The 13,340-nt window shown below is 34.2% G+C and overlaps 4 protein-coding genes across 5 annotated transcripts; 1 reads left to right on the top strand and 3 right to left on the bottom strand.

Annotated features, from left to right (window-relative positions):
* Nucleotides 1–205: 205 nt before the first annotated feature.
* Nucleotides 206–2,278, top strand: LOC133790574 (uncharacterized). Its single transcript, XM_062228246.1, has 7 exons — nucleotides 206–368; nucleotides 548–738; nucleotides 828–908; nucleotides 1,089–1,209; nucleotides 1,321–1,596; nucleotides 1,679–1,744; nucleotides 1,835–2,278. Exons 2-7 carry the CDS (start codon nucleotides 548–550, stop codon nucleotides 1,925–1,927), a joined length of 828 nt encoding a protein of 275 aa, XP_062084230.1. The 5' UTR covers nucleotides 206–368; the 3' UTR covers nucleotides 1,928–2,278.
* Nucleotides 2,279–2,528: 250 nt separating this feature from the next.
* LOC133790573 (uncharacterized) lies at nucleotides 2,529–6,488 on the bottom strand. The gene is made up of 12 exons (XM_062228245.1): nucleotides 6,200–6,488; nucleotides 5,995–6,122; nucleotides 5,686–5,779; nucleotides 5,411–5,568; nucleotides 4,969–5,158; nucleotides 4,729–4,838; nucleotides 4,380–4,497; nucleotides 4,225–4,299; nucleotides 4,005–4,064; nucleotides 3,524–3,648; nucleotides 3,340–3,440; nucleotides 2,529–2,955 (listed from the first exon to the last, which is right to left on the bottom strand). The coding sequence occupies exons 1-12, from the start codon at nucleotides 6,287–6,289 to the stop codon at nucleotides 2,921–2,923; spliced, it is 1,284 nt and encodes a 427-aa protein (XP_062084229.1). The 5' UTR covers nucleotides 6,290–6,488; the 3' UTR covers nucleotides 2,529–2,920.
* Nucleotides 6,489–7,641: 1,153 nt separating this feature from the next.
* LOC133790572 (uncharacterized protein At4g13230) lies at nucleotides 7,642–9,696 on the bottom strand. The gene is made up of 3 exons (XM_062228244.1): nucleotides 8,691–9,696; nucleotides 8,462–8,527; nucleotides 7,642–8,030 (listed from the first exon to the last, which is right to left on the bottom strand). Exons 1-3 carry the CDS (start codon nucleotides 8,796–8,798, stop codon nucleotides 7,815–7,817), a joined length of 390 nt encoding a protein of 129 aa, XP_062084228.1. The 5' UTR covers nucleotides 8,799–9,696; the 3' UTR covers nucleotides 7,642–7,814.
* Nucleotides 9,697–9,817: 121 nt separating this feature from the next.
* LOC133790571 (probable UDP-arabinopyranose mutase 5) lies at nucleotides 9,818–12,710 on the bottom strand. Of its 2 annotated transcripts, none has more exons than XM_062228243.1 (3): nucleotides 12,352–12,710; nucleotides 11,373–11,506; nucleotides 9,818–11,085 (listed from the first exon to the last, which is right to left on the bottom strand). In XM_062228243.1, exons 1-3 carry the CDS (start codon nucleotides 12,463–12,465, stop codon nucleotides 10,038–10,040), a joined length of 1,296 nt encoding a protein of 431 aa, XP_062084227.1. In that variant the 5' UTR covers nucleotides 12,466–12,710; the 3' UTR covers nucleotides 9,818–10,037. The 2 variants fall into 2 exon arrangements, with proteins under 2 accessions (XP_062084227.1, XP_062084226.1); XM_062228242.1 differs by having other exon boundaries at nucleotides 9,818–11,235; nucleotides 11,377–11,540; nucleotides 12,352–12,485.
* Nucleotides 12,711–13,340: the final 630 nt, after the last annotated feature.

The raw sequence follows: 13,340 nt of genomic DNA, 5'->3' as shown, positions 1-13,340 counted from the left end.
AACATCATCTTAAATCCTATAAACATTTTGTAAATTGCAAATTAAAGCCAAAAGCTGAGAGAATTACAAGATTTTTAACAATAATCCTTTTAAAATGCCTTTACAAACAACAAAACTGGTATAAGGCAGTTATATTTTAAATTAAATGTAAAGATTATAATATTCCAAAATGTAGGGATTTATGTATAAAAAGATCAAAATACAAGGATTATTATGTAATTTCCATATGTTTTTCTATTAGCCCTCTCTGTTCTCGCTCTTCAGCCCCCGCCTCTCTCTCTCGTCTCAACTCAGCTCTCACATTTTTCCGACGCCGTATCAGTTGGAGAATCTGAACCACTTCTTTCTGCCTCAACTAGTGCTCCAAGGTTTCTTCTTCTCTTTCAATTTTTATCGTTTTCATTCTTTTATACATATACATATATACGCATACTTATATGAATAAACTAGTTTAATGTTTGAATAATAATCTCTTATATTCGGTGCTTCTGATTCAACCATAACCCATAACTCCATTGCTCCGTTCTTTGTGTGTGTTTATTGATAGATGAGAATTAAGAAACGAAAGCGTCAGAACAGGGCAGTGAAGTTCTACACTGCTTGCTGTGGTTTCAGAAAGCCCTTCAGAGTATTCTGCTGTGGCACATTTGTGCACCACTTGGTTGATAATCACATCACACCTGCTGACCAAGTCATCTCTGAACTTCTTGGCTCTCCAGTCAAGCTTTTCACTACCAGGTTCTATTCTTTATAGCCCCATAAATCTTTTATTTTATTTTTTTTGGTTTTAAAATAAATTCTAACAAAAACCCTTTTCATAATTGCAGGTGTATTATTGCAGAGTTGAAAAGGCTTGGTCCATCTTATACTGACGCTCTTGAAGCAGCTCGTAGCCTCATAACTGCCAGGTACTTTCTATATTAGTTTATTATATGTATTGATTTAGGTTGTATGTGTGTTTATAGTTTGTATTATATGTTTTGAGGTTGACCCTCTATTGTGTTTGTATGGATGTAATTGGTTTCAACTCTTGTACTTATGTTGAGTTTGAATATATATATATATATATATATATATATGAATATCAGATGTCCACATGAAGAATTGAAGGGTGGTGATGCTTGCATTGCTGATATTATTGGCAAAACTAATGCTGAGCACTTCTTTCTTGCTACTACGGATTATGGTCTGCGAGAGAAGTTCAGGGAGGTGTGAGTTTGTTCTTTTTTCTTTTAAATGTTTTTGGGATATGGATTTTGCTTGAACCAGTGATTGAGTTGTGTAATTGAGTAAGAGTTTTGGTTTTGTTTGACTTGGCAGATACCCAATACTCCTATAATATATGCTTCACAAAATGCTGTATTGCTTGAATCGCCATCTCCTTTTCAACGGTCTTGCATTAAAAAAATGGAAGAGGAGCGTTCTCACATGAGTTCATTGGAGCAAAAGATCTTGGCTAATAAGGGAATATCTAAGGAAGAAAATGATGATTCTGAAAAAGAAGGAACAGAAGATGAGCAAACTGTTAAAAGGAAGAAAGTCAATAAGGGATTGGAGATGAAGGATAAAGTTCAGTTTAAAAGAAATAGAGCAAAGGTTAGAACATAGAAACCACTTTCATGGAAAAAAAAAATGCTTCTTGATTGATTGGTTGCTTAAATGTTTTATTCTTTTGCAGGGTCCAAATCCACTTTCATGTTTGAAGAAAAAGAAGCCTGAAAATACAGATGCTCAACCAAAGAAGGTTAGCTTTTTTCTTCTTCTTTAGTGATGTTTTTGCTGTTTTCTTTCTATCATGGATCATTGTTAGAATACAAATTAAACCTTTTTGCAGGATGGGAACGGGAATAGTGATTCTTCTAAAAAGAGAAATAGAAAGCGCAAGAGGTCCAAGACAAACCAAACAAAGCAGGCTTCGGAGAACTAGAGATACCAAAATCCCCAAGTGTTTCAAATGATTCTTTGTTTTTGTAGTTTTAACAGAAAAGTTAGGATAAAGACACCATATATTGCATATGAATTCCCCTATTGAGTGCTGACAAAGTGAAGAACAATTTTACAGACGTTGTCATAATTGTTTTGAGTTCCATTGTGCTTCATGAATGCAATTTTGTTCTCCTAACAGAAGAGAATTCTGTATAGAAATGGGATATATACTCATTCTTGAAAATTCCTTGAGATGAAGTAGATTAAAAGTGTTTTCAACCAGGAACAAATCACAAGTATATTCTGTTGAGAATCCTGTAATCTTAAATCCACAAGTAGTTTGTTTTTGTAAGCCTATGTGTTTTGCTAAGTATTTTGTTTATGTTTTGTTAAAGTTTTTAGCCAAATGAAATATCTATGTAGCAATGCATTTGAGGGGCTGGATTTTGTTCCGCTCAAGAATGAATCTCATTCAATCCACAACCGTTCGATCAGTATTGAATTGATAAGACAGTTTGTTAGTTATTAGTACATAAAACCAAACTCATAATACATTAAATCTAAACAAAGTACATGAAACCGGACAAAATCCAAAGCCAATATTTGAGTTCAACATCATCTAGAAACTAACATTAATAATTCATAAAAGTACGAAAGTTACAGGGAGACTGCACTGTCAATCAAAAAAATAAATAAAAAAGTTGCAGAATAAACCAAATGACTTGGTATAGGAAGCCAAACAAAATATAAAGGAATAAAACACTACTTGAGTTGGCTAACAGTCATTAGACAACAATCCAAATTATTGCAAAAAAATAATTATTAGTAACTCAAATAATGTTTTAAAGTTTTTATCTAGTTTAGCATATTTAATACCAAAAAACATGAACTAACTGAGTGATTATTTCTTTTAATAAAGGTTTTTTTTTTTGTAAAACTTGTAAATGTTTAGTTCTGCAAAGCTGTCATTGTGAAAAAAGGACAGCTCCAACGGTTAGAAACTCCCTTGATGTTCTTCATCATTATTACCTGCCACCATGAAAAAAAATATTAGGTACTCTTTCAATGCCTTATTGATTGGTATTAGTAGACTAAGAGTATGTTTGGTTAGGCGTAATGAGATGAAATGAAATGAAAGGAATATGTTTTTATTTAATTTCTTTATTTGGTTGTATATTATAACATTGAAATATCATTACAATAGCACAGTTTTCCACCTTTTAGGTGGAATGACTATACATTCCAAAAAGAGAAAAGACAATTTCAATGCATAAAAATATTAAATATTATTCCATTCTATTCGGATTTTATTCCCATTTTCATTGCGATTCTTCTATTTTCATTACTTCCAACAAAACGTACTATTAGTTTGTAAACCGAAAAAATGTTCAAATGTAGAGGAGAAAGTATTACTAGTTTCGCGCCTTCCCACAAATACGCGTAAATGAGGGTCAACTGGTAAGCCCATTTCTTCATATAATGGATCATAAACTGTGTTCTTAAGAGAGCTGGCCCTGGTAGAAGATTTTGATGTTGTCAGATTCTCATTATAAAATAGACTCCTTAGAATCAGAGAGAAGTTGAATGAAGTGTGTACCTTGGGTTTTGAGCAGGTGAGATATTGTTCTGGCTTAGAGAACCTTGAGATGGAGAAAGCCAACTAGGCAGGTGAAGATTGGAAGATGCTGAGAAGTTGCTGTTTTCTTGCCAAGATATTTTCATCTGTACATTCAATAAAATTTCACCAGTGAATTCTAGTAAAAAAATTTCTAGTATAATGAAGAGGTAGAAATGAAGTAATATTATATGCAGCTATAAAAGATGGATTGGGGTGTCTGGCAAAATAGTTTTTTTTTTTTTGTCACTTTGCACAATAGTATTCTTTAGATAATTCTTTGCAAAGTAACATTTTTGACACACTTGACACCTTGCCAAATTTACTAGACATTCTTCATAGAAGACTACTTTGCAAAGAATTTTTCAAAAGAAAGCTATTTTATAAAGTGTTCAAGATCTTTCTTCAGTAATTACTCTATAAGATTAAGTAGTAGTTAAGATTATTAGTATGGACAAACCACCTTGGAAGACCCCAGTGATGACTCTCCTGCTTCGTACTGGCCCGAGTTCACAAAGTTTCCCTACATTTATTTCAGTGGTAAACAAGAATTTTAGTTTGGTTAGTTGTTGTTAAGTGATAATTCATCAGTTACATAATCAAGAGAACTTGACAAAATCTTTTAGTGAAGATAAAAAGAAGGCTTTTGCATAGTAAAAAAAACCTTTACATAGAGTGCATACCCTATTTTGATCACTAGCAGACAAGCCTTCAGGATGAATAGGAAGGGTTGGTCCTGTTCCAAAGGGATTCATTCCCTGTAAAAGAGCCGATCAGAGAAACTATAACAACAGAAGAATATGGAAAATATCACTAATGAAAAATGTGTATTTTATACATGTTGAATTGGCATGTTGGGGACTTGAACATGATGATTTGAAATGCTTGTGCCCTGATAAAAAACACTTTGTCCAGTAATCTGGTTCATCATTTCCTGGACTAGAATTTCTTGAGTCCTGCCAAAATTTCAAATTTTGTTAACTGGTATAAATGTACATTTATTCGGTTATATTTTAAGGTGGGATCGGATTGTTCTGGATAATTTTTATCATACTCAATTAACTTTCTCATAACTTATCGTCTGATAAATGATCAACTTTCTTTTCTCTTATTTTTCTTAATCTAATCCAATACTATCCAACTATACTCGCCAAACGAAACTTTAGTGTATAAAGAACAAAATGTACCTGGCTGCAGTTGGAGGCTCATGCTGCATGGTATTTTGGTTCTGGAAATGCCAATTAGTCCATTTTTTGCTCATGAAAGGGATTCCACCATCCCCAGTTTCTGGTGTTGTCTATGGGAACAAAGGGAAAGGAATGAAACAAAGCTATATCAGCACAATGTTAAAAGATGAATGCTATTGAAAGATCAAGGCAAGTATAACATTCCCAAGTTTTCAGTTAAAACTTCCATAGTTGACATACTTGCAAGTCTTGTTGCTGGCTCTGGGGGAGTTGAAGCCTTGAGGATGATTCCAAGCGAAATTCTGGTGGCAAGTTCGATATGGGAAGATGATAAGGGTTCATGACCCCAAAAGAAGAACTCCCCAAACTTCTCATTGGTTGATTGATGGGGAACATACGGCCATGATTCATCATCTCCATTGTTTGAGACCTTATATGTTTCATTGGTTGGAAACTCATGTTATCCATTTATAAGTATGCAAACTGAAAACTTTACTAATCCATAATGACAAGAATCATGAAGGGAAAAGAAAAAGAATTAAACTTTGATTTATTATTTTATTAACTAATAATGTGCATAGGTGCAAGTGTTCATTATTGGACTAACGAACATGGCAAAAAGATGATGCAGAAATGATGCAATGGTAGTCATGTCATATATAGAGATAGATTGAACACATACAGATTCAAGTGTTCAGCGATGTGTGAAGGAACACTGAATTGGTTTGGAATGTTCATGTCATTTGCTGAAGGAACACTTAGATGATTTCTATGGTTAAAACTCATGTCTTGATCAGGGTTGAGTGAAGAAATTTGCAGATCTTGTTGAGATGACTCCACCTGATGAAAAATGTTTCAAAGGCATTACTCTTTGTTCTTTATTTTCTTTTTCAAATAAGAAGAGGGAAATATAAGAAATTCAAAGATAAAACATTATGCAGATAGAGGGAACTGTACTGATGCAGCTGATGCAGAAAGGAATGAAATATCTGCTTGTGGAGGGCTTAACTGTGGTGTGCTTGCAGCATCATTTCCAAACTCATCTTGGTGTCTAGGATTATCACAATATTAAGAAGATGAAATAAGATAAATTTGACCAATTTTCACTTTGAGAATCTTGAAATACCACAAAATTGCTTACCAATCAATATGAAACTAACTCAGTATGACAATACATCTTTGATATTAAAAAGTAGGCAGATTTTTTATTTCCTCATTATGTTGCCTCTACTCAATACAAATCAGCTGCAAAAATTAACAACATACCCTTGAGGTGAAAACGATTGAGGTTGAGTAGCATCCTGGTCAGAAATCGCTGTATTTTGCTGAGATTCTATAGTTTCATCTGAGGAAGATAAAGACAACTCCCCAGTCGGTTCCTGCAAAGTAGATTGCTGCTTGTATTTCCATTTAGAACATTGTTCAAGAATAGGTACTGTTAGCACATAATGAGAAAGTGTTAAGTAGTTACCTCTCTATCAGACACATGTGGTGAGCTCTCTTCAAGGTGCCTCTCTTGAGAGTTGTCAGTTTCTTCAGTTGACTGTGACACAGTAGACATCTAGATTTGAGTTGATTCCAAGTTCCTGAATAGATGTTAAGTAAAAGTATACATTGTTTTAAGTATCAAATAAAAAGATAAAGACAATTATTCATGAAAGATAAAAAAAAATTGTCACTTTTGAAAATAATCTAAGTTAGCATTTTTTTTCAAGATGTAATTGAAAGAGTAGTCAAGCAAGAAAGCATATCCAAGCCAAAGCAGCTTTGATTCTGAAAACAAGAACTAGACAAAGATTGAAGACAAATAAGTCAGAAAATGATAAATATCATAAGGGCATGTATAAAACAAATAATGGATGATATAGAATGATTAGTGTAGTTTAACCTGTGTCAAGCTACAAGAAAAATCAAAGGAATGACAGAAGAGAGTTGACTACTAACTTCTCTTTTAATATCATTACATGTGTATGTGTATGTATATGTATAGGTATAGGTATATGTATATGTATTTCCAACTAAAACCAGGAGGGATTGACAAAGATCTCAAGTATATTGACTATCTAAGAAAGTAAAGTCGCCGCAACTAATTGAAATCCATTAAAGATTTTTAATACTTGCAAGTCAATCTGAAAAAAGGGCAATCTTGCAGATTAAGTAATAGTAATGTGTGCTTACTTTCCACCAAAAGGAATAGAAAAGAAAACTTATGCTTACAAATGTCTGTAAAAACTCAGGTGGCTATATATAATGTCCACAAGGTAAAGTTATGCTTAGTTTCAAAACTGTCTACTCCATTTCTTGAATCCACTTGTCTATGGCTTTTCAAAATGAAAGTTATTATGGTATACTTTCAAAAAGGACAAGTTTACTTCCTTAAAAGACATAAAGATGGATTTTGGTTGGATTTTTTAATTTCCTATTGTAGGACAAAAAAAGATCAGATGTGTGATTTGGTCATTTGACATTATGGGAAAAGTTTTTAAAGTGGTTTCAGGGGTGTGAAATGAACTTGCATACATGACTTTTGATAAATTAGGTAATACCAGAAACATTTCTAACTATGAAGGTTTTAAAAACCATATTACCAAGAAAGTTTATGCTCTTTCTGAGTTGAACTTTTTCTGTGAGCCTACGAAACGCCATCCTGCCTGGATTTCAAATTACCCTCTTAACAACTATTTTTTTCTTCTTTCATATAACAAGAAACCAAGTAGAGACTACAGTCTGGTTTTTGGCATGGTGAGTAGTACCTGGTTTTGCCCACATTTTCTTTACAAGAATATCCTTAAAAAAAAATATAGGCCAATGGATGAGAATACTTTTATATTGGTCATTAATTCACTTAAAAAGATAAGCCTTAGTCAACCACATACACTAACAGTTTGCTACTGAAATGGATTGTAATACTTTGGATAATGAAATCAAAAGGCTTTTTTTATTGACACTTAAATAACATTATTTGCTTCCACAATATCTGACAGATGAAAAGATACAGTATTCACTTGAACAAATACAATGGACAAAAAAGAAAGAAAGCAAAAACTGAATAATCTGAAAGAAACTTAAATTAAAATAAGGAAAAATCATTCCTTGGTGTTCATGCTCTTCTTCACTTTCTCTGCATTTGCTTTAACATATTCCTTAGACACCTCAGTTCTGTTCATAACTGTCTCTTTGGCTTTTTGGGCTGCATCCTTGGTTGAATCCCATACTTCTTCTGCTGTCTTCTTTGCTTTGTCAGCAGTTTCTTGGGCCTTCTCAGAAAATTCACCAGCAGCTTCTTTAGTCTTTTTAGTCACCTACAATTTCATGAATAATCTCAGTGTGTTTGGTTGGGAGTAATGAAAAAAGAGGACTGAGAATGTGAATAAGAATAGGAAAAAGAATGAAACGGAAATAAAATTAACATGAGTAAAAAATAATACTTTTTTTGTTAATTATTCATTAGAATGACCTTTCCATTTATCTTTGGGTGAAATAGATGTTCCACCAAAATGGTGAAAAAACCATTCAATTGGATCGCATTCCAATACTTTAATTTCTAACCAAACAAAGAAAATGAATGAAACGGGTTTTCTATCCATTCCATTCCTTTTCCCAACCAAACGGGGGACTAGGATATTACCAAAACATTAATTGTAATATTAAGTTTCTTTATTCCATAAACTTTTAACTAATGGAAAATGATTTTAGGTCATTTAAGAAGATAATTGTTGAAATGTTTGTTTACATGGTCTGCAGCAGAGCTGGTACTTTCTTTGATGTCTTTCAATTGGCTTCCGCATGTTGAACTGGCCTGCGATATATCAGAAAACCTTCATTAATAACTTATAACACAATCAAACTGATTGAAAACTTTGAAGAACAGTACTAATGTTGCTACATATAAAGTTATTGACCAAAAAAATTAAATGTAAATAGCATTTTGACACTATCAGAAATTTTAGGCTGCAGCTTACATGAATACGTCTGGTGTAAGAAGCCAATAGCAGTATGGGATTTGGGGTGTTTCTGCCAACTTGAGATGATTTTAGAAGGCTGGTGAGGAGGGTAGTAGAGCTTGCCATCTTTGTCTCTTCTTTCTCTTAAGCTCCTATGTTTTGTGTTATTGTTTTAATGAACAATGTGTCTTGAGAAGTTGGGTATATAAAGAAGCAGGAGAGACTATTTCGCTTACTATGTTTTGAGAGTATTCTCCGCACATGACTGGTGCAAAGCTAACCTCAATGGTCAAAGAGGACCCAGTATTCTAGGACAGTTATTATAAATAGATCACTATTTAGAACTTGCTTTCAGCATTTGGAGTTGGCTTTTCATAAGGATTTTATCCACTAATAAAAATCAGATCTATTGATGCCTTCATTTGAATGATCTCAAATTTAACTTGGGCCATGGAGTTCATCAAAACAAGCCATACCAAGTAGTGTCTATACCTGTACCACACTGAAGTTACTCTGCTTCAAGAATAGGAGACTAAAATGATTTATATTTGCTTAACTTAGCAAAATTTTATATTAACAGCACCATCTAATCACTGAGAATCGTATGGCAGGGTCCATTGCATGATGCAGAGTACCTATATATGCAGCAGGTGGATTTTGGGTCATGTAACTGAAAAATCCACAATGCAGGTCTTGATGAAAGTTATCCCATTTCAATTCTTTAAGGTGTTGTTTTGATGGGAATAATGAAAGCAGTTAAATTGAAACGAAATAAAAGAATGCAATGAAAATAGATACTTTTCCATTCCATAACCGAACATGTTGAGGAACTCTTATTTGGTTGGGAGAAAACATAGATGTTCATTTAATGGGGATGAAGTTCCTTGTAAGTTTAAATTTACCAGTTGAATAAGATTCAAATCCATCTTGAAAATTTATTTGCTTGAGAAGAATGCACCATAAAGTTGGCTATGTTTTCATTCTTCTTTTGTATAGAACTGAAATAACCAAATCCATCTTTTGTACAGGTCTATATCAGGTTAATCATGGTTCATTTCCTTTAACAAGTGCTTAAATTTGATACATGTATAGGAGAAGAGGGAAGAGAAACATGCTTGACTAAATTAAAACAATCAAATTGCATATAATATAAAATAAACCATATATTTATAAATCTCTTCATAACGACAGCAGTTAACATGCCATCTATTATTCCAATTCCAACACATCATATTAATTATGTCAGCTATAAGTTAGTAACAAGGGGCAAAACAAACATCAACAACAAATGACAATGGAAAACCAAGTAAAAAAAACATATGACAAATATGACGCAATCACAGCAACAAGCACTAGTCACCAAGTTCAGGAAGAACTAGATCCCACTGCTTTCCAAAGCCTCACCCAGTCCACCATGGCTGCAGCAGCACGACCAAACACAGGATCCACCTTTCCCAGTTGGTCCTTCACTTCTTTTGCAATGTCAATAACACAATCCTCAGCTTTAACGCTCTCAGGGTTTAACCTCAGCGCCTGAAAGAAAGGAACAACTTCCTCCATCAGCTTGACCCCTTCCCACTCTTTTCTCAAGCTGTCAACAGCATTGCCTCTCTCTGCTCTCTCCACATATGGCAGTCCACTTTTAACCCCAAAGCCAAGGTGATCACAAATAACTTTCACACACATTCCAGACCAAATATCTTCCATTGTTTCCCACCTAAACTTCCCTTCTCCTGCCAACCTTAAAGCTGGAAACAGTGCTGGTCCAACCAACTCACGATCGAAAGCAATGTTGATTCCACTTAAAGGCATCAAGGTTCTAGCTGGAACAGTCAGGACGGCATCCACAAATCGTGAATTCCTCAGTTCTGGTTTGAGAGCTTGTGTTGGTGCATCGTAGTCTGCCAAATTTAGCCACAATCCACATGACAGAGCACACAAAACCCCACTCCGCAGGCTAAATGGGTAGCCACGAACGAAATCTGCTCCCTTTCGGTAAGGATCATAAAGTGTGTTGAAAAAGAAAGGGGTTGCTGGACTTGTAAGGTTGGCAATATGCTGGGCCACAATGTCTACTACAGAACCATCGTCATTCTTGACAGGGGTGCAGTCATCATCAACAGAGACAATGTACTTCTTCTGGGACACAAGGAAGCCAAAATAACGGCATGAGTAGCCAGAGAAGAGAATTGAAGAAGAGGAACCAACCACACGGTCCATGTCAGATTTTGTAAAGACATCAACGTTAAAGCCATCAGGTATTATAAGTTCCTCTTTCATATCAAGATCTTTTACTATAATCAGGTGGTATGGAGAAAATACAGGTCTCCAATCATTTAGGAATGATGTCAGGTCAGGATGGAGGGCAGCAATCACAATGTCAATCTTATCATGATTGACAGTAAAGTTTGTGCTAGACATCTTCCAATAATCTTAGGGAAAATAATGAAGAAAAAAAAAAGGTTTTTTGAAGGCTTTTTTACACAGTTGATGTTTGTGCTGCAACTTATTGAAGTTTCATCATGCAACCAATACAGAGGTTAGAAGAACCTTTGTGAACACCCTGAAACAAAATTTGGGTGTCAGAAGTGAACAGATTAGATGTTACCTTAAAGTTTATGGACAATAATTATTGCATAAAAGAGGGAAGAGATAAAGGTGGAGAAGTGAAATTTTAGACAACCAATTTTAGACAACCACGTACTACTAGGAATTACAGGAGCAATAATCTCGCGAATATTAAGTGCCTGGATTACTGCAAGTACTTCATCTTTGCCAGTTGCAATGAACAACTTGAGAACTCTCTCGTTAAGCTTTCCAGCTTTCAATGTTTTCTGCACAAAAGCGACAAGTGCCACTAATATGATGCTGACAAGTACTCAATGTAAAAGAGAAAACAGTAAGAGGCATGAGTAACAGGTTAGAGCCATAAGAACAAAAAAGAAAGATCAAAGTAGCCTTAACAGGACAACCCAATTGTTAAAAATTTAACTTTATCAAGCTCAATGCTTTTCTATTAAATTCGATTTAGGATCCAATTACGATAAAACGTTCAGAGTTTACTGACAGATAATTGTCAATAAATTTTTTTCTCATCTTCTTGCACATTTAGGGTTAAATTTTTGGAATTTTTATTTCATTTCATTCTTTTCCATTGCGATTCTTTTCATAGCGGATTAGTAAGCTTGCCCCATAGGGTAATGGAAGTTTTTCAGTGGCTGCAAGACTCAGCGAACACATCAAATCTGAAGAAGCGACCCTTATAGTGTGAAAATCACCCTAAAATGTATCTTCACAATTAAAATATAATAATGAAATAGACAATTCAGTGATCAAATGTCATCACATTCTCATATGCGAATAAAAAAACAGTGTCTGAGTTGATCATCCTATCAAACTACATGGAATAAACAAGCTGATCCAGTTTCATTTATCTCATCTCAAGTTGAAAATCTTGAATATTTCTTAACACTTGTGTTCTAATTTATCCATATGTAAATCTATCCATACAAACCCAATTAAAATCAGAGAAAAAATAAACAATTTTCTCACTTTCCGGATAAAAGAAAGTAACCCCATTTCCCATCTCATCCAAAATTTTAATATATACACAGCAAAACAAGAAAGAAGAAAAAATCAAAAACAAATTGAGAGAGAGGAAGAGAGAGAGAGATTTTACCAGGAAAAGGTCGAGGAGGATGTGCTCAGGGAGAGGAGAGAGATCAGAGATGCGAGAGAGATTATGGAGAGCAGAGTCAACAGAGAGAGATAGCAGAGAAGGCGGGTTTCTCATTCACTTTTTAATACTCATAAATATGTGTAATAAATTTATGTATAAATTAATAAATCATACTCTCTTTCTCTTTCTCTTTCTCTTTCTCTCTCCTTCTGAACCAGTTTTCTCTCTCTACAACCAAAAATTAGGGGGAAAAGAAAAAGTCAAAAAGCTTGGGTGCCGAAGTTGCAGATACTCTTCTTGACGATGCCTTTGTTTACAACAACTGTGTCTGTGATACGTTTCGTTCTCTCCGTCTCGGGCTTGACGATTACATAAGGAAAGACCTTCTTTTTCGAACCTCTACACGTGCGTTCCTCTCTTTCGCACGTGTTCGTGTTCATGCCATTGGCCCATGGCATTGGCAACCAAACAAGGCCCAACCAAAACAAAACCTCATCCGTTAAACTTCTTTCTTTTCTACTTAAGGACATGTCGTTTTGTTTGTTCTTCGTAGGAAGACTTGGAGAGAAGATTGATATGCGCAATGTTTACTTTTACTTATTTTTACAAGGATTTATATTTTTTTTTTGCACCTTGTATCTTTTCTCATTACATGTTTAGATCCTTAATTTATCTAATTATTTTTTGCACCTTATGTTTTTTAAAATAGTAAAAATAAACCCCTAAAAACAATTTTGGTCAACAAAATTTTAAATATCCCCAAAATACCCTCTGTTTTTTAGGTTTTAAAATACTAGAAAATATATTTAATGAATTTAAGATATTATAAAGAAAAACTAAAAATAAAAAGAATTAAATAAATGAAATAGAAGATGTAAAAGGAAAGCAAAAATTGTTTTACCTTTTCGTCTTCCTCAAGCAACTGGAGAAAACCAGAGGAAGAAAGACGACGACATCAAAAGCACTAACCTGTGATTCCGTGCTGAAGG

The sequence above is a fragment of the Humulus lupulus genome, chromosome 7 (assembly GCF_963169125.1).
Source record: "Humulus lupulus chromosome 7, drHumLupu1.1, whole genome shotgun sequence".
NCBI lineage: Eukaryota > Viridiplantae > Streptophyta > Magnoliopsida > Rosales > Cannabaceae > Humulus > Humulus lupulus.
Note: the sequence above shows the minus strand (reverse complement) of the source record. Positions and strands in the feature narration are given on the sequence as shown.